We start from the raw sequence: 25,148 nt of genomic DNA on the forward strand, positions 1-25,148 counted from the left end.
ATTATATTACTAAATCACATTTTGTGTATTTGTTAAAAATAATATTTATGTAGTTCATATTAATAAGAATAATTCTTGTAAACAAGTTACTATAAATAATTAATAAGGGGAAAAAGTTTAAGTTCTCAAAACTATGGGTAAGTACAGCTCAGTGAAATACTGGCTTTGTTTGTTTCCTTATGTTCTTCTGTATTACTCACCTTTGGGCTGCCAATTACTTCCATCTTCTTTCTTTTTTTTAAACCTGGGTCTGAGGGATGTTTCTTGCTCTACTCTTTTAATTGTGCATTGGCCTGGTGGTTTAAACTCTCTGTTCTTCATGTGTAATAACCTTTCTACCCACAAAAAAGGCTAAGGATGGTTTCCTTAAAAAGTCATCAGAAAAGGGGGGGTGGTCGCATGTTCAAGTTCTTACTGATTTTGTATTAAGGATGTGCTGATTATTTTAAATAACAAAGAACTTTTTGGAGAAAATACATTAGCTTGAAATAACCACAGATGATGCTAGTTGGGATGCTTCTAGAGATTACTGAAATGGATTAGAAAGGGGAGAGAGAAAAGATTTCGCACACACTTAGTCATTATTCCTGGGGAAATGATCCTAGAATTGTAAGTGATCCTAGCGTTGCAGTCACCGTCTTTGAAAGATGACTTTTAGAGGTCATACAGTAAGTGGTCATATTGTGCAGATAACCTGAGTGGACAGATCCTGTGGGTGAAGATAGAATTTCCAGTTACAGCATCATGAAGGTTAAAAATTGCTGTATCTCAACTTAAGTCCAACTGAACTTGCAATAGAACTGAAAATGAGACTCCAGTGGTAGCAAAGATGCTAATGACAAATTGCATGTGAAGAGCTTGGGTAACTCCCTGAAATGTAAATGAATAAAAGCAAGCAATTAGTATTGCTTTATGCAGTATGTGATTTTATGTATGTATAAGATTAACATAATAAAGAAAATATTATAAGCTGTTCGATTATTTGACCTACATCCCCAAAAGGTATATATTTGACATTTATTCAAGTCTAAAATATCATACTAAATTGAGTAACAGTTAGTTTGCTTGCCCATTTGTATTACTTTGCTTGACTTTTTTGAGAAATAATACATTACCATATTTTCCAGCGTATAAGACGACCCCCTAATTTTACAGCTAAAACATAGGTTTAGGCCTATATTCGCTGTATACGACTACCCCCCACTTCCGAGGCAACACCTTTTTTTAATAGATCGCCTCTCTGACTCTGGCCAATCTGGGCAGGCTTTTTACTAGAACACAGTGTTGTTTTATACGCCGGAAAATACGGGTAAGTCAAATAACAATGAATTACCTGCAGCTTGTCATTTCTAAACTAAAGGGACAGTGCTAGTGACACTAAAGTCTAGAAATACATTACTGACTTGAAATTTTGTTCCTAATGAATAGTAATTTCTCTTAAAACTGTGAAATTTGTACTTGTGATTTGTTTTAATCAGGTATGTTAAGACCCACAGATACAGATATAATTGTCACGAAGGAAGAAGTTTATACCCACAGAACCCTGGAAGCAGGAGGCATGGCCCACCTGTAAGGCCACTGGGTGTAGGGTAGAAGGCCCAGCCTTCAATGGGGTTTTTGTGGGAAGGAATGGGTAAGGCAGGGGAGATACCAGAGCAAGTTTGGGAATGAATAGTTTGAATAATTTCATGAGTTCTGGTCTACAGGGGCTCCTAGTTGTTCAGGACAGTCCCCGGGGTGATTGAGAGCCCTGGAATATTACCTTACTGTGAGAGCGATTGATGACAGAGATGGCGGGGTGTGGTCCTAGATTGGTTGGTGTGTATATCACCAGTGCATGCTCAGGGGAGTCCTTGGCTCGCCAAAGAAATAGCTAATCCTGGGAGGGGCTGCTTCTCTGAGATCAGGCCTCAAGTACCAGAGCATCACCCCAGAATATAAGAAGATACAGCCCATACAGACTCTATGTTAACACCCAAAATGTTTTATAATTTAAATTTCGTACTTTCCTTATTGAAAAATATTGGTTGCATTTGGTGCATATAATATATTCATGAAATATTTATTTAAATTTTAATGAAAAGTACATTTTATAAATCTGGCTTCTTCCCCCTTCCTCCAGTTCAGTCTGTCAGTGATAATTCTAGAAAAGCAATTTATTGTATTTTACAGAAGAGAAGTAAACAGCATATTGGTTTGTGAATTTTTAAAATAGTTTTTCTCTCTGAATATTATCTATCCTTTAAGGATAGTGGCAGCTTTATTAGATCACATTTCAAAATGAAACAAACTAATGGAGAACTTCAGGACGGCACTGCTAATCCAGTTATGGACTCAGGACATGTTTCTGTGTGCATAGTCTTCAGAGGTAGAGCTCATGAGAGATGAGAAAACATGTAACAAGTTTATTTTCCAGATTTACTTTTTTTTAATAATATATATATATATAATAAATTTTATTTATTTACATATTTTATTGATTTCTTTTTTGCCCCTCTCCCTCCCTCCCACACATCCCCTCCCTCCCCAGAGTTTTATGTCCATTGGTTGTACTTATATGCATGTATACAAGTCCTTCGGTTGATCTATTATCTCCCCCAGATCCTCCTCCCCTCCCCGCTGTAATTTGACAAACTGCTTGTTGCTTTAATGTCTCTATATCTATCTTTTGGTTCATCAGATTATAATGATCTTTATTATCCACAAATGAGTGAGGTCATGTGGTGTTTCTCTTTCATTGATTGGCTTATTTCACTCAGCATGATCTTCTCCAGTTCCATCCAGGTTGCTGCAAATGATGAGAATTCCTTCTTTTTTATGGCAACATAGTATTCCATTGTGTAGATGTACCATAGTTTTTGGATCCAATCATCTGCTGACGGGCACCTAGGCTGTTTCCAAATTCTTCCAGATTCACTTTTTGAAATGGTGTTTTAGGGTGTCAGTCAAAGACAGTGTTAACTCAAGCCTAATGTGACATGCTAGACATTTGGAAATGAGACATTTATGAAGTCAAGACATACTTATTCACTCATGGTCACCAGCAGTTGCAGTTAGGGGACCATCTTAGTTCCATAGCCAATATAATAACCCTAATTTTATTAAGCCACCTGACTCATGTATTTGAGGTTGTTTTCCCCCCCTCCTTTTAACATTAGCTTAATAGCATGCAGGTTGGAAATAGGAATCCATGTAGAGATTGAAAGTCAGATGGAGGGAGGAGCTTTATACATGCTATCCCATCGCCCATTCCATCCTTCTTCGTTTCATTTGTAATAAGATAGCATAGCTACTAAGTATTGGGAAGCATTGTATTTTGCCTTTTCTTGTTTCCCCTGGGGCCATACATTGACTTTGACTTGTCATTGGATAGATGCAGGCACAGAGGATTTGACAGAAAAGTTGTGCTAAATAGCCCTTCTGTCAGATTAGCCTTTGGAATAATAAGGAAATGTTGGTCTTTATATCTATGTATCAAGATCACGAAGAGTTGCATAAAATAGAAAACTTGAGTTAAATACTTGAACTGTTTGTTTCTCTTCAGCATGAGAAGATAGGGGGGTCGGAGGTCTGTGGTGGGGGTGGGGACTCTTTCTGTTTTGTCTCCCTGCTAATATGATGCCTCCAGTTAAGGACAGCTGTTTCATCTCTAACCTCGCCCAGGTTCCAGGCAGAGGAAGAGAGAGCTTGGGGGTGGCTGAAGGGCCCATTCTAAGCTCCTGTTTTCCGCCTTGTAACCAGCTCCTTTGGGCATGCCGACAACTGCAGCTTCACCTCATAGGGAAGTGATGATGCATGGATTGGTAAGGGATTGTCTGAGGCCAACGGAGCTTGTCCTGTCTGCTTTTCCGGTCAATGCTTAAAAAGGTTTTTGAACGGGAAGGAAGCTGGCAGTTTTAGTTTTAAAAATAATACTAAATAGTAACAATAATACTAAAAGTAAGGATGATTATATTAACAGTAATGTTATTATTACTGAGCTTTTGTTATATACTAGTTGCTATCTGAGTGCTTTATGTATTTATATGCATCGTTCATTTAACCCTTATAACACTCCCCTAGTTATCTTCATTTTTCCAGTTGAGGAAATTGAGCTCATCAGAGGTTAAATAACTTGCATACAGTGACATATTGGAAAGTGATATAGCCCAGATTACCAACCTAGATTGTGTGCTTCTGCATTTTTATAACTTAAAAATCTGTAGCTCAGAAATAAGGAAACAAGCTAAAAGATATTAAGCCATTGGCCCTGGGTCACACGAGCAGTGAGCACTCACTCAGCTTCTGTCCCCGGGTGTTATTTCCATAGCCCCGCTGTGCTTTCTCCAGCTGCACTTCATACTGTATCCCCTTCTCTCTGGGCCTCTCTCTCTCACAGGTGACTATTTTTGGCTGCTATGGTTCTAAGACCTGAAAGTTATGCTCCTTTAGAATTCTTTACTTGACAAGGAAGCCCAAAAAGGCAATATAACTTAATGCCCAGAGCGTGGACTTAGCTTGTGTTTGAAGCCTGCCTGTGCCAGTTTTAGCCGTGTGATCTCAGACAAGTCATATACCTCTTGTGATTGACTTAGTGGCCTTACCTATAAAATGGGCTAATTATGATGCCAGTCCAGAGGGCCTCAGGTAGAAATAGCAAGTTAATACCATAAAATTGCTTAATTAGTAATCATTATACAAATACTTTTCATTCTGATTATATTACTTATCAGAAATGTGCATTTTAAATTAACATAATATATTTTCTAGCACCTCTTAAGCACTTGGTAAATGTAATATGGAATGAATGAAAGTAAACATCAACTGTTTTGTGTTGTTGGCCTCTACTTTTTATACTGGCTAGAATATCTAGGTTATAGAAGGTGAGTTATTTCTAATGTTTGTATTAACCTCTACTACCAAGATTAAGGACCAGTATTACATTTTGCTACTAATCTTGGGCTATTTTTTTTACCTCACTTTTCTCATCTACGAAACCGTATTTTTATTGAGATTGTGTTGAGAGGTACTGCATATATCCACCGCACTATTAGCGATGTAAAAGTTTATGCCATCCTATTTCAAAGTAGACGTTAATGACCGTGAATCTCTTCATGACACATTCTTCCCAGTAACTGCAGTCACCCATTAAATATTAATCTAATAACAGGAACGGTAATGTAATCATCGATAAAGTGACTTTAGATGGCAGCATCATTTAGCAGCGAGATAAGGACCGGCCAAGCTGGCTGTTTCCCCTCCGACAGCAGCTTTTCCAGCCTCACATTCACTTTTGCCTTTTCTGCTTAAATAACCCGAGAGTTCAATCCTTTTCAAGGGAGGCCATCCGTCTCCTTTCCCTGTGTCATTCTCGCATCGCAGAAAATGCTGCATAATACTGCGATGACAGCCCCACCTCTGATGTCACCGAGGATGGTACAATCCTCCCGGAGCCCTCGCTGGGGCTCCCGCCGCTGCACTGGGGAAATGGTTACATTAAAGCTCCCTCCCGTCATCTCAATTATCTCCTTGGAAGTAGTTTTCACAAATATAGCAAAGCCCTACGGTGGTTGTCCTCGGTAAGCTACCAAGGTAGAGAGCGGCCGAGGCAGAGGAGGGCGAGCGAGCCGGCGCCCGGGCTGCTCAGCCTTTGTGAGAGGGGCTGAGGCGCAGCTCCTCTCGGGCTCGGTGCTCGGAGCGCTTCCATTGACATCACCCTGTGCAGTGCAGGGCGAGTGGGGCTGCCAGGAAACCTGAAACTAATTTGCTTCCAGTTGACTAGAACAGCAGATTTTGCATTAGCTGGCTGCTTTTCCTAGCTAACTTTTCTCAAGCGTTAAGCTGATGAACTGGGCATTTTCTATGCTCAATGGGTAACTGCTGGAGCTACAGTAATCTCTGTGAGTAACCTCTGTTTGTAGGTCTATGCAGGCAAATCTCTCTTTTTAATCTATCGATCTCTTGTAAAATGCTGCTGTGAAATGATCCGTCTGTATTATTGACTGCTTTTGCTTACTAGTACTGTCTTTTGACCGTCCCAGTGGGGGACTCCTGGGGCTACACCAGATTTTGCTGAATCCTGTCGTAGGGAAGAGCATACTGCATTTATTCCGGGCGCCCACGCCAACGGTGCTTTTAACTCCCCAGTCCCCAGGAAGATGCCACCAGCCCTCGGAGTGCTTCTTCCCAGGACCTCACCTCGCCTTAACCTGGAACGTTTATTTTAGCACCGGGCATTGGATTTTCCAAAATTTTTATTTTTAAATAGAAAGGAGAATATTACTCTTACCTGTAATTTTATTTCCTTTCATTAGTTTTTGTGTTTTTTTTTTTTTTTTTTTTTTTTTTTTTTGTTTTTTTTTTCAATCAGCTTTCCTGGCGACACGGAGTTCTATCATCCTATTTCTGCACCCTGATTTTGATAGTATATAGATGAAAGAGGAAAACGGGCTACCCCCGTAGTTTTACAAAAAACATAAGATTGTGGCGCTCGATGGGATGAGGGGAGGAGTTTCTCTTAAAGAGCTCAAAGGCTTTTCCACCTGCATGCCCCAGGGATGCAGCTGAAGGGTAGCACCAAACATGCCTTTGAACATGTGGCCTGAGGTCCTTTCTGCTGAAAGTTTGTGATAAGTATTTTAACTCCTCGGGGCCCATATGGGGCGTGTTTCCTATCTATTGAAAGGGTCACTTTTAGAGTAATTCAAGATTTATTTCTCACCAGGGAACTTGACTTTATAAACTTTCTGTAAGATTTGCATTTTCAGATATACTTGGGATTACTGCTCATGTCACGGTAGAGCCTGAACCCTTTGCAAAACTGTGGGTGTCTTGCTAAACATGTGAACTACTGCATGCGAATGTGCATCAGCTGAGGCTCATTACAGGCCGGAGGCGGAGCGAGGTGGTTGTTTACCATTGCCCCCGTTTGTCTTGACACATGGCAGTTGGGAGAAGTCCACAGCTGTAGTGAGCATCACTGCTAGGAACTCCAGCTGTTTGGCATTCATGATTTTTAAAAGATTGTAGTTTGAAACATCAATTTTATTTTTTAAAATATAAAATTTTATATGAGAATTTATGTTGTTACTACTATGTCCATGCTAACTGTAGCAGGAAAGCCTACTTATAAACAAGATTGTGGAGTTACTTAAAGGTTTACATTTTAAAATAAAATGAAAACAAAGTGTCAGTGAAGCAGAGAAGTTTTAAAATTGGGTTTTTCAGGGAGAATGGTGGTTACCAGGGGTTGGGAGTGAAGGAAATAGGGACATGTTGATGTTGATTAAAGGCTACAGACTTCCAGTTATGAGTTCACGTTCTAGGGATCTAATGTTCAGCAGAGTGCTTATAATGAGTAATATTGTACTATATCCTTCCTAGCTGCTGAGAGAGTTAATTTTAAATGTTCCCATCACACACACACACACGCACACGTACACGCACACGCACACGCACACGCACACACAATGGTAATTATGTAACGTAATGGAGATGTTAGCTAAAACTGTAGCGGTAATCATTTTGCAATCTATAAGTATAAAATGAACACATTGCACACCTTAAACTTACACAGATAATGTCAATTATATGTTGTATGTCAATTATATCTCAATAAAGCTAGAAAAAAATAAATTGGATTTTTCAAAGGGTGGATTCCAAAACAGGAAGAAGTCGTAGAAAATGGATAAAATCAGAGGAGCAACTCTGATCAGAAGCAATAGAGCTGGAAAGAGAAGTACAGGTGTAGAGATAAGAAGAAACAAACATTTTGAAAGGTGGATGACAGAAAAAAGTGGGGGAAAAACCAACTGATTGAAAAAAAAGGAAACCAGCTTTAAAAACCAATGGTTTTGCCCAGCTGCCGGGCTCTGTGGCTGAGCATAGACCTGTGAACCAGGGGGTGGCGGTTCGATTCCCAGTCAGGGCACATGCACAGGGCACATGTACAGGTTGTGTGCTCGAACCCCAGTGGAGGAATGCTGAAGGCAGCCTGTCAATGATTCTCATCATTGATGTTTCTATTTCTTTTCCCCTCTCCTTTCCTCTCTGAAATCAGTAAAAATATTTTTTAAACCCCAATGATTTTAAAGACAGCCTCAAATTCAGCTTTAACAGCTTCATGTTTATACTAGATGATGAGGAGCAGTGCACATTGCAGACTGTGGTTTAAAACAGGGACTGGTCCCTTCTCACTGATTTTACCTTCTCCATGCTGTGTGTGGGGCTGCTCCTCAGCCTCCAGAGCTGCCTCTGAACTTGACTGGAATGTAAGCTACTATCACTTCTCCAGGGACTAGAACTGAGTGAGAAAAATGGGTTCTGAATCATTAGTATGTGAAATTTATTTTGAGGTAGGTAAGCACAGCTCTAACCATGACTCACTCGGGAAAGAGTGTCTAGTTAAAGGAACAGTCAGTGTGCACATGCTAATAGCTCGTGCAGTGCTTGGCAGGCCTTCTCCTGTTTTTCCCCCCTGCATATAAATGCCTTAAATATCTGTGCTTTTGGAGAGTTATTAGTGGCCAGACAATTGCTAGTATCCTTGACTACATACCGTAGCCTCCAAAATGTGACTTTTAGTAGAGTAAAGAGCATGTGCCAAAATATAACGTTCTTAGGTTACTCATTTAGTAAATTCTCATTATTCCACTCATTTTATTTTTATTTTTATTTTTTTTAAACAGAGTTGATTGGGGCATAGACAGACTTCCTGCTGCAACAGGGAAGCAAGAAAGGGGCCCAAAGTGGGCTACCCTTCTGTTACTTTTATCATACTAACCATATTTCCAGTGGCTTAGAAAAATGGAATAAATTATTTTCCTCTGTGTGTTTGAATACAACTTTTTCTATTGCATTGCAAACCTGAACCATATATCACTGTGCTACTGGATGGGGTTCTTGATTATTAGACATAAAAACATTGGCCATTATTATTCAGAGTTAAAGATGATAGAATCTTATAGGTTAAACTGCATTTGAGAATTTTTAGTTCTACATAGTGTACGTTTTATATTTGCTTTGTAAATTGGGCCTTTGTGTTCTATATTTTTATTAATTTTATGGAATTTCAGAGTAAAGGCGACAGTCATCCTTCTGTCTAGTATATGGGTTTGAATTCCTCCCTGACAAGTTAGGAAGAGGGTGCCTTTAGGCTTGTTTTTGCAAATTTTCTAGTGTTAAAATAACTGAAGAATTTATAGTTCTTTTATCATCCTAACTGATTGTGTAAGTTTTAATGAGTTAGTTTGCTGACTGATAGTTTTTAGGGAGCTGAGAGCACCCAGGGCATTACTGCATTTATGCAGAAGTGTAGAGTCACGGGCCATTCATTGTGAGGGAGATGAACTGTGAGCTGTAAAATAAAGAAGGGGTGATATCACACCAGGGGCCATCTCTTCCCCTCTTGAGAAGGATCTCCGAGTGATTGGAGGGCAGACCAGACCAGAGTGAGCAAGCCTTTCTCTTGGTAGGAATGAGAGACTCTGCTTTCTTTAGTTGATGTCTCTTTGATTTAAATAGTTGGACCTTTCAGTTAGAAGGTAGGAACTCTTGAGATTATCTTTTAGAATAAAAACATAGTCAGACCAACTTCCAGATATTATTTTAGGTCTCTGGGGAAGTGCTTCTCATGCTTGAATGTGTATATAAATTACCTAGGGCTCTTTTTAGAAATACAGAGTCTGATGAGAAAGGTCTGGGGTGGTACCTGAATCTGCACTTTCACAAACTCCTGGGTGATACCTGTGCTACTGTCCCAAGGCCACACTTTAGAGTAGGAAAGCTCCAGGGCAGTGCTTTCAAATAGAATATTCTGTGATGGTGGATAAAAAGTTGCATATCTGTGTGATGCAATATCATAGCCACTAGCTATATATGGTGTTGAGCACTGGATTTTCAATTTTCTTTCATTTTAATTAATTTAAAATTTCACAGCCATCTGTGGTGATGGCTACCATATTGTATAGCATAGCCAGAGACTAAGATGATCAATTGAAAAAATTTATGCTTAATGGTAATAGCTCATATAAGATCATGTTGAATTATAGAACTGTGGCCAAGGTTATCTCCCTATAACTTTACCACCTGAACCTGTCTGCAGTAGTACAGGTGGAGTTGCTGGCCTACAAGCTCCCTCATGGCAAGAGCCATGCTGACCTTGTTTGTTGATCTGTTTTCTAGTTCTTAACACATATTTGGTCCCCAATAAAGGCTGGCTAAGCAAATGAAAGAATCACTAGCTCTAACGTTCAGAAAGACCCCCCAAGTCTCCAGCATTCTGTTCAAGCCTATACTTGGGAGTAGGTGACAGAACTTGGATGGCACCAACATGTACTGTTTTGCTGGTTGGTGATAGGATATTCTTTATTTATTCATTGATTTAACAAATATATCCATTTTGCTAGGTATTGTTGTTCTAGGTTCTGGGGATATAATGGTGAAGATAGAAGACAAAGATCTTGTTTTTTAAGTTTATATTATAGTGGGAACAAAACAAAACAAAACAAAACAAAACAAAAAGCACAACAACACTTTTGTCTAAAGACAATGGGCCCCAATTTCTAGGGAATGTGTATATAGGAAATTCATAATTGTGGTTCTCTTGAAGGCATAGACATGTCAGTCATATTCCCTTGGGAAACCTACATTCCATTGCTCAGAATCTCTCATGCTAAACTTTTTTACTTGCTTTGCATTTCAGCTTCCGGTGACCAAGTGTGGAGAATACTTGCCATGTAGTTTTTGTTATTAGGATTATTACTTTCTCCAACCATTTTCTTAAAAGGAGTTTGCTAGCCAGAGTGGAAGAAAACCCATTCCATTTACTGGCCCTCAAACAGGATTATTCTTTGAAGAGGCCCAGTCTTTCTGAAGCCTACATTATAGGGCAAGTTAATTTCTCCATGATTCGAATATTTTTTTCTCCAAAATTGAGGTATAATTGACATACAACATTATATTAGTGTCAGATGTACAACATAATGGTTCAATATTTGTCTATATTGTGAAATGATCACCACAATAAGTCTAGTTAACATCTGTCACTATATAGAGTTAAAATTTTGTTTCTTGTGATGAGAACTTTTAAGATCTGCTCTCAGCAACTTTTAAATATGCAATATGGTATTATTAACTACTAGAGGCTTGGTGCACAAATTCATGCATAGGTGGGGTCTGGCTGGCCTGCCCTGATGGGGGCCTATAGGGGCTAGACTGGCAGGCGGAGGGGATGCGCGAGGTTGAGCGCCACAGTGTACATCATAGCTACTGGTCATTTGGTCATTCTGTCATTCTGGTTGCTTGGCTTTTATATATATAGATAGATAGCCACCATGCTGTACATTGTCTCCCCATGACTTAATTTACTTTATATCTGGAAGTTTGTACCTTTTGACACTCTTTTCCCATTTGCCCATCCCCACCCACAGCCTGTGACAACCACCAATCTGTTCTATGAGCTTGTTTTGAGTTTTTTTTAATTTTTTTTTTTATCATTCCACATTGAGAGCATATATGGTATTTGTCTTTTTCTGACTTATTTCACTTAGCATAATGGCCTCAAGGTTCTCACAATTGATAAGGTTTTCTTTTTATGGTTAAATAATATTCTATTCTGTATCAATACTACATTTTCTTTTTAAAATTTATTTTAGAGAGAGAGAAAGGGGAGAGAATAACTGCACTAATTTACATTTCCATTGCAGTATATAAGAGTTCCCTTTTCTCCACATCCTCGCCAACACTGGTTATTTCTTGTGCTTTTGACGACACCCTCCTAACAGGTGTGAGGTGATATTTCATTGTGGCTGAGATTTGTATTTCCCTGATGACTGACATTGAGCATTTTTAAAAAAATATATTTTATTGATTTTTTACAGAGAGGAAGGGAGAGAGATAGAGAGCTTGAAACGTCGATGAGAGAGAAACACCGACCAGCCACCTTCTGCACACCCCCCACTGGGGATGTGCCTGCAACCAAGGTACATGCCCCTGACCGGAATCGAACCCGGGACCCTTCAGTCTGCAGACCGACGCTCTACCACTGAGCCAAACTGGTTTCGGCGAGCATTTTTTCCTTCCTTGTATAGTTGACCCTTGAACAGTGGGGGGAAGGGGGTGTTAGAGGCACTGAACCCCTGCACAATTGAAATCTGCATATAGTTTTTGACTCCCCCAAAACGTAACTACTAATAGCCTACTGTTGATCAGAAACCTTACCGATTACTAAAACATCTATTAATGCATTATGTTACAATTATTATATACTCTATCTTACAATAAAGTAAGCTAGAGAAAAGAAAATGTTATTAAGAAAACCATAAGGAAGGGAGAGCATGTTTACAGTATTTTTTATTGCATATAGATGAACCATGTAGTTCAAACCTTTATTGTTCAAGGGTCAGTTGTATTTGTTGCCCATCTATATGTCTGCTCTGGAAAAGTGTCTCTTCAGAACTTCTGCCCATTTTTAACCAGATTGTTTGATATTGAATTGTATGAGTTCTTTACATATTTTGGATATTAACTCCCTATCAGATACAGAATTTACAGATTTCTTTTTCACTCAGTATGTTGCCTTTTATTGATAATTTCCTCTGCTGTACATAAGCTTTTTAGTTTGATGTTGAAGAAATCTTTTTTCTATTTCGTTTTATTTTATTATGATTCTGTCTTCATGTTCCAGCAATGGACAACTATGTAATACACAACCTAAGTACTCCCGAAATTGTATCTTTTAAAAAATATATATCTTTATTGATTTCAGAGAGGAGGGAGAGAAAGAGAGAGGAACTTCAATGATGAGAGAGAATCATTAATTGGCTGCCTCCTGCGCACACTCCTTACTGGGGACCAAGCCTGCAACCGGGCATGTGCCTTGACCAGGAATCAAATCGTAACCTCCTGATTTATAGATCAACACTCAACCACTGAGCCACGCCAGCCGGGCCTGAAATTGTATCTTCTTAATGTTCAAAAGTATACCATTTCTTTCTCAGTATATTAAACAAAAAGAAAAATTTTAAGTAAGTGGATTTAGTTATTCATAGAAAAAAAGCATTTTCACTAAACAACAGGAAATCATTTGTTGGGAATCTGACCAAATACAGAAAGCTGTGGAAAAGATTCCTGGTAAAAAAAGGATGACTCCTGAAGGAATATAAATAGATACCCTGAAGAGTATATATGTTTCTCATGAGTGTAGAAAGCTCTTCTATCTCCCCTTTCCTCATAGACATTTTATACTACATTTTCTATCCTTAAAGGGGAAAAAATAAATGCAGTAAAGCTATGAACTCCTATTAATTCAGATTCTACTAGTGTGCAGTTATATTTAGGTAAGCACTAAAGTTCCTTGTTTCATACTTAGCAAATCCCTTTGTCACATATATCAGACCAAATTTGGGCAGGACTAATTTAGTAAGACTTTCTGGAGGAGTAACAGCTATTTCAGTTTCAGCTGGATTCTTACATTAGTAATAGATGCAGACTGACAGAAGGCAAAGCAAAGCATTAACACGTTAGGTATCAGTCGTTGGCACAGGCTGAGCAGTGGCTCTGTGGACACGTGTTGAAATTAGAGAGGTTCTGGGACAGAGGCAGGAGGTGATAACGGTGTGGATACTGAGTGAAGAGGGAGAAGGGGCAGCCCTTGCACCTTTGCACCATCGATCTGCCTTTTCCTGGCTCAGGCATTCACCATCACACCTGCACCATTGCCGGCAGCCTGTGTTACTCCTGTGTCTGCTTGTGCCTCTATTTCTCCCCGGTGCACCTTTCACCTGCTGCAGGGCATGCTAAGCAGACTTTTCATGCCTTGGCAACATTCCACTGTGAATCCCCTACGTTCAGCACGTGGCAGGCAATTCATCAACGTTTGCTAAGTTGAGTGAATGGATTTTGGAAATGACCGACATTTAATGGAAAGTATGACCCTGTTTTAAAAGGGAGCAGAAAGAAAACCATAAAGTAAAAGAAGAGGAATTTGTGTGCTTTTAAAACATCCTAAATAGTCCTGAGTTTTAAACATAAAAGAATGAATCAGAAATTCTAAGTAAAAAGGTCAGGATTAAAATTTTATGAAGGTTAGTTTGCTGTTAAAGACAGTTCAAGAGGTGACAAGAAACGCAAACAGCAAAAATAAACTGCTCTTGCATTCTAACAAAGGGCGCCTTATTCGAAGGGAAGGATCTGATGTTGTCTCGTGAGGTTTAAGGCTATTTCTACCCAGAAGCTACAACTGGAAGATTTTTTTTTTTTTTTTTTTACATTCTTTATCGTGTTTGGTAACATTGCTGCTCTTAGAAATGAAAGTCTGAGAACTCAGAGGCCTCTTAGTTTTCCCCAGGAACTTATTCCTGAGAAACTAATGACTAGGAATCTAGTCCTGACCTAACTTTCATGGAGTACTTTATTGGATATCATTTCATGTACCTTAATCAAGTCAGCTAGCCTCTCGAACACTCATTTTCCCTGGCCTGTGCCAGTCTTTGTTTAGGTAAGCAGTAAGTAAAACATGTTCGAATAGTACTAACTAGAACAGTGGACTTAGAGCAGGAGGATTGGTTAGAATGGGAAAGCAAGCTGTTTGTCACACAGGGCTCTGCCTTTGTCCTTCTCCCTTTCATCTCCTTCCTTTGACCAGTTGCCAAGTTGTTATATCAAGACATCATAAGCTCTCTCTCTCTCCCGGGGGCACACTCACACCTTTCTTCCCCCTTTCTTTCTCAGGTGTGCTTTTTCTCCCCCAAGTTCTAAGGGTCCCCATGAGACTTGCAACCAGGGGAGCAATGGGCAGTGGCATCTAGTCTTGACCCAGACTGAGCCCTGAACCGGTTCCCAAGGCTTCCTTTTTTCTGTCTCTCCACTGAGCTGACAGCAGCATCACCTAGGCTTTCTCTGTTGCTGCTTCTCTCCTCACTAAGCCCTTTCTTGTTTTGTTCTCCCCAGCTTTAATAAACGTACTCTCCAAAAGATAAAGACATCACAAGCATTTGCCCACAATTGATGCATTTGCTGTCTCCATTATAAGATACATTTTAATGAAGATCATTAAAAATGGGCAAAAAATAGATGAGTGGATAAAAAAGCTGTGGTACATTCATACCATGGAATACTATGTAGCAGTAAAAAAGAATCTCTTATCTTTTGAGATAGAGTGGAGGGACCTTGAGAGTATCATGCTAAGTGAAATAAGTCAGTCAGAGAAAGATAACTATCGTAGGATCACATTCATATGTGGAACCTAAGTAACAAAATAAACTGATGAACAGTGTGGATCCAGAGACATGGAAGTGTAGAACAGAGTGCAGAATCTGAGGGAAGGCGAGGGAGGGTGGGTGGCGGGGAGGTAATCAACCAGAGACCATATATGCATAACCCATGGACACGGACAATAGGGTGCTGAAGGCCTGGGAGGGAGCTTGGGCAGGCTGGAGGGGATCAATGGGGGAAAAAGGTGGACACATGTAATACTTTCAACAATAAAGAATCATTTTTTAAAAATGAGAGGCTAAATGACTTGACTAAGGTAAATGAAATGATATTCAGTAAATTAATTTATTGGAAGCCCTTTTTCTTGATTTTTTTTTTTTGTGTGTGTGTGCTCACTCTTCTTTGGGCTAGTTTTTATTTTAGTGATTGTTTTATAGATATTAGTGTGAACTGTAAGAAAAAGCTCTAGTTTTTCTTCTCTTTGTTGACTGGATTTCACGACAGTACATTTCAGTGTTAGATTCACAGATGGCTTCAGTGGTCACTGTGGACAGTTTTGTTAAAACACTTCATGATAGGTAAAACATTTGTAGTAGCCATTTGAAGCTTTAAAATATGAGCTAACATCATGTTTATTTCAAACATATGTGCTATATGTTATATACAGCTAGAATTCTCTGGACATTTGTAAGGAGGAGAGGTGATAATGGTAAGGCTTACTGAAGGAGAGGAAGTTTAATTAGTTCTTGAAAGGTGAAAATAATCTGATCATGTAGAGACAGAAAGAAAAACTATGTCTTAAGGAATCTACAAACAAGCTGAGTGAGAACTAATATATTCAGCAAGATTGCAGGATATAAGTTCCATACACAGTAACCAGTTTATAAAAGTAGTCACTAGGGAAATAAATGCAAACAAAACCACAGTGACATACCATTTTGGACCCCCTGGGATGACTATAATAAAAAAGATGGACCCCTCAGATGTTGCTGGTAGGAATATAAAATGGTATAGTTGCTTTGGAAGACTGTCCGTATCTCAAAACATTAGGCATAACCCAGAAATTTCACTCTTAGGTGTATAACCAAGAGCAGTGGTTAGCAAACTGCGGCTCGCGAGCCACATGCGGCTCTCGAGCCACGGTTTGCCACTCTTTTGATTAATGAGTTTGCCGACCACTGCCCAAGAATATTGAAAATAAATGTAGCTGTAAAAACTTGTATACAAATGTTCATTATTCATAACCCAAAAATTGGAACAACATAAATATTCATCAGCTGCTGAATGACTATAGAGACTGGTATATCTATACAATGGAATATTATTTGGCAATAACAGGGAATGAAGTTCTAATACATGCTACAGTGCGAATAAATCTTGAAAACATTGTGTCAGTGAAAAAAGACAAATATAAAGTGCTATATTGGATGATTCCATTTACATGAAATGTTCTGAATATGCAACTCAATAGAGACAGAAAGTAGATTGGTCTGAGGAGAGAGGGCAATGGGGAGTGGCAGCTAATGAATACGTGTATTATTGGGGAGAATGGCAGTGAAGAAATGTTCTGGAATTAGTGGTGATGGCTGCTCAATGTTTGGAGTATATTAAAAACCACTGAATCATAAAAGGGGGACAAATTGGAAGTCCTGTGTCATTCTTTAATGAAAAACTAAGTATGTCAGTATACCATTCTAGGATGAGGGGCCTTTATTATTTTTCACTGTCCTGTTCAAAATCCGGGTTTGAAAAGTCGCTTCCTCTTCACATTGCAGCAACTGCATCATCTTAGTTTTGCCTCATGAAGGTATTTTAAATCCTGCCACCACAGAGCAGTGTTTCTTGGACTCCATCAACGTTTGATGCAAATTAAATTTTAAAAATGTATTTCAAATTATTTAAAACATGGAATATGAAACAGAATGCGCACTCAGATGTATTACCGTTCGTAAAATTTTGCTTAATTTGAATAGCAGCTGAATAACATATTAATTAATGTTTTCAAGTTACCTCATTTTGTGCATGTCTTGGAATCAAGTCTTTCATGTTATTTCAATGTGTAGTACCAGACATTTGTCAAATACATCATTCGATAGGACACATGCAGTTATCAGTGCTTTAAACAAACAACAACAGTGCCTGGCCGGTGTTGCTCAATGGTTGAGCACTGACCCACGAAGTAGGAGATCTCCGTTCGATTCCCAATCAGGGCATATGACTGAGTTGTGGGCTTGATCCCCAGTCTGGAGCGTGCAAGAGGCAACTGATCAATGATTCTCTCTCATCATTGATGTTTCTAACTCTCTATCACTCTCCTTTTCTCTCTGAAATCAGTAAAAATACATTTAAAAAACACAAAACAGTAGATGTCGTCTTTCAAAAATTTGTCAATGTAAGTATATACACATCTAGTATAGATGAGGGTTTTCTTGATATAAAGAAACCAAAATGAAGTTCAGAAGAAACTGGAAACTGGGGCTGATATGACTGTAACTGTTATTCATAACTCCCCCACCCCCAATTGAATTTTTTGTTCATGAGACTATCTTCCTTGTTCTCACTGACTGCCATTTGAATAAGAAAATGTAAATTTGATCTAATATTTTAAATATTGATACATAACAATTATTGTTTTCACTGCTTCATATATTGGGATTCTGCATAAGATACCATTTAAATTTTATGCATTTGGGTTCTGGAAGTTTTTCTCCACATATCAAGTTTCCTATTCCATTTCGACTTCACTCCTATTTCTCAGGGGTGTTCTGAAAGCATTCCCTTCCCCACCCCCCACAAATCAAACAGCGAAGCAGGGAGGCCTCCTGCTCACAAAATATTTACTGACTTTAAATAGCTCACATCTTTTTTTTTCTGAGGCTCTATCTCCGAGCTTGTGCTGCACAAATATTGTTGGCTGGACCATAAGGCTATTGTTGCTATGCCCAATATAAATATTTTAGTTGCTGTTTCATGAGCAGTATTTGGAAAGTGATCCGTATCCTTGTTTTAATCTCTTTTTGCACATGCAGCAACTGAGCTGCATGTGTGGGATTTCATCCCATGTAGGTTTAGGTATGGCCCGTGTCATTAGATTGTCTCCTCCTCTGACAAAACCTGTGTGGTAAGTGGCAGCGACCACTGGCAAGGTTACGAGAGGTGGTAAGGGGGAAGGAGACAGTGAAAGAATCAAAGATCACTGCGTGCCTGATAGGTGTGGATATTTATTCACACGCATTGAACCTGTTGTTCAAAGCCAGTCACGTGTCCATTCTGCTCTCTTCACAGGCGATCATGGAGGAAGCACGTTACTCCCACCGAACGTCACCAACGAGTTTCCAGAATATGGGGCCATGGAGGACGGTGGAGAAGGCCTAAGAACTTCTCTCGAGTTTGATGCAGAGTCTCTGCCATGCTGCCCGCAGGGGCAGCCGGGGGTCCAGCCTCATGCCGGCCACCACCCTGGGCCCAACAGTATTACCGAAGGACCAAAAGCTGTTGCGGGGCCCCCCTCCTCTCAAAGTCACCTCAAGGAACAAAGTTTACAACCCATAGACTCTTTGATCTCAGCTCTGAAAGCTACAGAAGCCAGGATAGCTTCTGGAACGTTACAGGCTACAAAGGTACTGGACAAAGATGCCGTTTCTAGTCGCTCGGTTCAGCAGGTGGACAAAGAGCTGGACGCTGCCGGTCATCAAACACAGACAGCCAACAACCTGTTCCCTGCCGGCCAGGAAAAACCACCAGATATACCTCTTTCAGCGGAAGTGACGACAGCGGAAGGTGTTCTTTTGCGCGCCCAGGAGGACCTGACAGCGCTGTTAAGTGGAGAAGCTCAGGGGGAGCTCTCCCTGGTAACTGCCAATGGGAGGAAAGGGGGTCTCCGAGAGCAGGAGCCAGCTTGTCCCGGGTCCTCCCTTGGGGGCCCAGCAGCAGCCCACAGCTCTGCGGGCAGCACTGGCTTCCTGAGAGAGGGGCGGTCTGACCTGCAGAGAGAGCATTCAGTGGGATGTGATCGAGGCACCTCCACGGGACGGCCTGGCCGGGTCAAACACGTGGAATTTGAAGAGGTGGAAATATTGTGGACAGGAGGGAAGAAAAGAGAGACCCGGCAGCCTGCGGATTTTGTGACATCCTTGGAAAGGACTACCTCTCCCGAAAATAAGGGGTTTTCCAAAGTGCCAAGCCACCTCATCTCCTCTGCTGGTTTGTGTAATTCCTTTGGTCTCACCGAGCGTGTTGGGGGTGACACCTGGAGAGGTGCCTCAGAGAGGCCTGCCACCAGCTCGGGGACATTTCCCTCCGCACCTCTTACTGAGAGTGGAGAGGATGAAGTCTTCCTGAAGGAAAACAAAGACCATCTTGAGGAGAAGCCTGAACTGGAGAGAGACAAAGACAGGTGAGCCCCCATAGTCTGTGGTGCCTGATACCTATAGTTGGTGAGACTTATCATTGCTTGGCTTTGAGAACTCAGCTCATAATTTTCTGGGTCCTTTTTATCAAACAACAGAAGAGAAGTTCTTGTAAGCTATATTCCTTTTAAGTTTCCAAGATATTCAGGTGATTTTGTTATCAAGTTGTCCATTAGGCATAGAACAGAAAAAGCAGAATGATAGAGAGACTGTGAATGCTAAACTATGTGAATCCATTTCTGAAATTTTGTTATGTTTGACAGGCTTCAAGTTTCACAATATCAGGGTAACACAACACCCCACAATTATCTATATATGTAAAAGCCTAAGTGACTGTTCTACCAGTAGCTATGATGTACACTGACCACCGGGGGGCAGACGCTCAGTGCACAGGCATGGAAACATGGGACAGATTGATGAATCTCAGAGACAAGAGGGAAGAAGGGAGGGTGGGAAGAGATTAACCAAGATCTTATATGCATAGTGCAGTCCGGTGCATGGATTCATGTACTGATGGGGTTCCTCAGCCTGGCCTGCAGGGATCAGGTGGAAACTGGCAGTCCAACATCCCCCGAGTGGTCCCAGATTACAAGAGGGCGTAGGCCAGGCCAGGGGACCCCACCAGTGCACGAATCCATGCACCGGGCCTCTAGTCTTTAGTATTATAAAAGGATTTGGACTCTTTTTGACATATCCTGTAGTCATTGTAAACTAAAACTAAAAAATGTATCCTAAGCGTATTTTCTGGGTGCAACACCAGTGCCTGCATTCAGCCTACACACATGTATGAACACAGAGGTTCTGAGTGAGGGGTTGGCTCAGTGTTTGAGGTTTAGAGAGGAGGTCAGGAGGTCAGGAGGCCAGAAATAGACTGTGTAATTCAGTTGTTCTGTGGCATTCACATGAGAATCCCTTCTCACAGGAAGAGCATGTTTTGATTATCTCCCTATTAAGTAAACTCAGTATCATATGGTATTTCCTGGTCTTTCCATTCATTTCTGACATCACATCCACACCAGCTTAGAGCCTGGGTCCATGGGAGACATGCCTCGTCTTTCTCCACTTCCTGTGTGTGTCGTCTGGCCACATAGAGCTGCTTTCAGCAGTCACCTGAGGCACCGTTTCAGATTTGCACCACCTTTTCTGCCCTGTCTTCATGACGCCACATTTCGTTGTTCTTATGGGAGAGCATCAGTGTCAAAGCTGAAGGGCTTTTTTTTTTGTTTGGTTAGGATAGGAAAATGTCTTTTCCTCTATAATTAATGACAAGTACAAGGAGAGTGAGGCTCCTTTGAAATGGCTATCAGGGCTCCTCCTCTCCACTCCCCCTGTCCCACCCCCTCAACACATAAAATATCCAGACTTCCCTCAAAAGCAGCCTTGATAGGTGGCACATGACTCAGCAATTACATTTCCATGGGATATGTACTTTTTCTGTTGTGCAGAATATTCTTTTTTTTTTTTTTTTTTTTTTCCTTTCCACCCTCCCGCCTTCCCTCCTTCCTTTTCTCCCACAAATATTTTTTGATTGTCTTCCATGTCCTTGACAATGCTAGTTGCTGGACATAAAGGAATGTTTAAAATAGACACAGCCACCCTGTCTGGTTTGGTTCAATAAATAGAGCGTTGCTTATGGACTGAAGGATCCTGGGTTTGATCCCGATCAAGGGCACATATCTTGGTTGTAGGCTTAATCCTTGGCCCTGCTAGGAGAGTGCATGCAGAGACAACCAATCGATATGTCTCTCTCACATTGAAGTTTCTCTCTCTGTGTCTCTCCCTCTCCTTTCCACTCTCTCTAAAAATAAATGTAAAAATATCCTCTGGTGAGGATGAGCAAAAAAAATACCAAAACAAAAATTAGATACAGCCCATGGTCACTGCCCTCATGTAGTTTTCTGCTGAAGATAAACATTGACCACATAAACACATGAATAATTGTAGAACCACAAATGGTGCTAGGTTCTGTAAAGGAGGGAAACACACTAGAGAGAATCATTTGGATACAGGAGAGGCTAAATCATTTGGTGACTTGAGCAAGGCCCTACTTTGGAGGTGAGCAAGGTCCTTGAGCAAGGCCCTTCTTTGGAGGTGACCATTAGGCTGAGCCTCGAGGAATGACTGAGAGTTAGCCAGCCAAAGAACGGAGGGAGAAGAGTCCAGGGAGAGGGGCCCACAGGGCAGAGGAGGCTGCTGGATTGCCTGGAGTTGTGTGAAGCAAGGGCCTTATGACAAGTTTGCAGACTTGACACTCTACCAGTGCGGCTGGAGCATAAGGAGCTGGGGAGAGTGGTGGGAATCAGGAGCTTTATCATGGGAACTTTTCATTTATTCCAAGTACAGTGAGAAGCCTTTGAGAGACAGAAACCTTCTTGGTATGTGGTAGGCCTTCAGCCATTTAAAAGCAGCCAAGACAATTGTTGAAGGTGAATCCTGGCAATATCTAGGAGGAATGTAGATTACTTAAGAGGTATTTTTATTCCTATTTTTATTTTGTTTCTACTTATAGGAATCTGAGGCTCAGAGAGGGTAAGTTAAGTTGCTAGGTGACATAGCTAGCACTCAGCACACCCAGAATCCAGCTCCAGGTTTTTCTAATTCTTGGCCTCATGTGCTTAACTGAGTTTTTTACCTAGTTATCCTAATGTTCATTTTTAATATTTGAAGAACCTGATACATATTAATTAATGCCCCACACCCCTGTATATTAACTTACAAATTTTTTCTAGGTTTTCACTGTTTTGGTTAGCCTGGTGGTAAACATGTCTGTGGCCTTTTTTTTTTTTTTTTTTTTTTTTTTTTTAAAGGTCATTCACTGTCTAATTTTGGACTTGGAATCTTTCTGCAGTGCTGTCTTATTGTCAGCAGGGGGCAGCCCTCGGATTCTAATGTAGTCATCTGCTTGTGGGTGCTTGGCCTTTAAATCAGAAACTATTAATAGACTGATGAAAGCTTAGTGTATTTTTACTCCATTAAGTGTACACAACATATTTACTTGCTTCTGTTAAAATTAAGCATGACGGTAGCTGTTAATTATTTGAATATGTGGAGTTTAGTTGGCTAAAATGGAAATACTTCATTGAAATATTCATTGGATGCATGTGTTCACATACTAGGAAACTAGTGTGAACCTATGTTAAATTATTTTGAGGGTAGTGTAGCACATGCAGGCTGTGTTTTTCAACCTGAACTTGTTTCTATGGTATTTTCTTTCCCATATATATTCAGACATAAGCCCAGTGAATACAAGTGTTAGCTCTACAGCATGTTATTTTTTTTATATGGTTGAAGGGGGCAAAAATCAAAACAGAAAAGTTCACCTGATATGGAAGTTCTTCGTCCTCGTTTCTCTGCAGGCTTCTTGACCACGAGGAGCACTTTGCGGGGGGAGAGGAGGACATCCTTGGGCCCGGGTACACGGAGGACTCCACGGATGTGTACAGCTCCCAGTTTGAAACCATCTTGGACAACACTTCCTTATACTACAGTGCTGAGTCCCTGGAGACATTGTACTCGGAGCCCGATAGCTACTTCAGCTTCGAGATGCCCCTCACCCCCATGATACAGCAGCGCATTAAGGAAGGCGGCCAGTTCCTGGAGAGGACGTCGGTGGGGGGACAGCAAGACATCCTGAGCGTCTCGGCAGACGGCCGGATCGTGATGGGCCCTTCCAGCGAGATCACCAACGGGCTCAGCGGCGCTGGGGAATCCATCTACACGAAGGGCGCCCCGGAGAACGCCTTCTGGGGAAGGTACTAGTCCCATCTCTGTTTTCATGCTGGTGGTTTTTTTTTTTTTTATCGTTTTCTCTTTGGGAAATCAGAGTGGGATATATTTGGAAAGCATTTGGTCTGTGGATATAAATGAATGATGTGAGTAAGACATAATTTGGGTTTGAGGGGCAGGTAGAGCACCCTTTAGTGGTTTGCCAAATGGGCAAGCTGCGGTCCCTCATTTATTGGATGACCGTGTACACAGTGGCCACACCTTTGAGCAGGAGGAGTAGATGTCAGCTCTGATGACACAGCTTTAGAGGCAGAGCCTGGTGCTGGTAAAGGACACGGGTAGGTCTCGGCTTTCATTCTGACACTGACAGTGGTTGATGAGTTGGGCAGGTTGTTTGATTCAGCCAGAGATTCCTTAATGGAAAGCTGAAGGTGCGGTTTAGATGGTCACCAAAGTCTCTTGCAGCCCTTTGCTCTGGAAGGTCTTTATTGCTGGGCCGGCAGGGCAAGGATCTGATTGTGTGGGTTCTGGAGAGAGCTGATACTTTGGTCAAGACTATACATACTCTCTCTATGTTAAGATTTGCCTACCTGGGAGATAAGATGATATTATGTGGGTTCTATGTTCCATGCCTGTCATTTAGTGATCCCTATTTAAGGGTTACTTAGCACTTCTTTTCCTCTTGCTCATCATCCTCAGGCTGTTTACTTGTTCTTTAACATCTCCATTGGTGGGCAGAGCATGCTAAACTTCCCAAAGATTTTATGGACTTAGTTTGGACATAGTTTTCCTAAATTCAAGTGTGTTAGTGTGTGTTGGTGGAGGTGGCAGAGAGGTTAAATAGGGATAAACTGTTTTAAAGCTCAGTGCTTTTATTAAATGTCAGTATTCATAGTTTTTCAAGGAACCTCTTTTTATGAGCGATTCATCTTATATTAAACATTTTCTATCACCAGTTTGTTTATGGTTTATAGTTTGTTGGATGAGCACATTCAAGACTGTGCGTTTCCATGTAAAATGGACCACGGATGTTGGTTGTCTTCTTGGGTCACAGTGAGATAATGAAAAGAACACAGGTTTCAAAAGCAGAAAATGTTGGTCTGAATTACTTGGGCAAGCCACTTCTCTCTGACACCTGCTTTATGTATTTGCAAAATAGGGTTAATGATCCCCAGTGCTCTGTGTGACTCTGAAATTTAAAGAGCTAATTGAGATTCAAATACTCAGCAGAGCCCCGGTTGGTGTGGCTCAAGTTCGTTGAGTGTTATCCCGTGCTCCAAAGATGGCCATTTTGATTCCTGGTCAGGGCACATGCCCGGGTTACAGGCTCAGTTCTCAGTGGGGGAGGGAGGCGTGCAGGAGGCAACTGATTGATGTTTCTCTCACATCAATGTTTCTCTCTCTCTTATTCTCCCTATCTATATATATATAAAAAATCAATAAAAAATATTGTAAAAATAAAGTACCCAGCAGAGTACCTGACATAAAGCAAGAACTTGAGTAAATGTGTGACTCAGTACTGGATGCTGATAAGCCCTCATTTAGACTTCCTGTATCTCTGAGATGGGGCATCCCTGAGTGGAAGGTGCCACTGACAATTGTGATACAACGCTATATAGCACAGGCGATGCAGAAATTTTCATTGAAATTCCAATCACACTTTCTGGGACAAGTGAAAGTTACTCCCCAAATAGGTTGGGGAGCTGAGTGTCTTAAGCCAGTAGACTTTCCTACAGAAGCCATAGGGAGGGTAAGTAAATAAAAATCTCAGAGTCAGAACAGGAAGGAATGGGTTGAAAAGTATATCTAAAGTGTGGTCTG

At 40.8% G+C, this 25,148-nt stretch overlaps 1 protein-coding gene across 3 annotated transcripts in view; it reads left to right on the forward strand.

The window, feature by feature from the left end:
* Positions 1–25,148, forward strand: part of PSD3 (pleckstrin and Sec7 domain containing 3) — a 412,571-nt gene that overhangs the window by 135,513 nt on the left and 251,910 nt on the right. For all 3 annotated transcript variants that reach the window (XM_084879792.1, XM_084879789.1, XM_084879791.1), the window contains exons 3-4: positions 18,478–19,588; positions 22,958–23,353. In XM_084879792.1, the coding sequence (XP_084735918.1) occupies positions 18,478–19,588; positions 22,958–23,353 (1,507 nt within the window). The remainder of the gene's footprint in view (positions 1–18,477; positions 19,589–22,957; positions 23,354–25,148) is intronic.

Source organism: Pipistrellus hanaki (genome assembly GCF_964339955.1).
Source record: "Pipistrellus hanaki genome assembly, chromosome: 3".
Classification (NCBI taxonomy): Eukaryota; Metazoa; Chordata; class Mammalia; order Chiroptera; family Vespertilionidae; genus Pipistrellus; species Pipistrellus hanaki.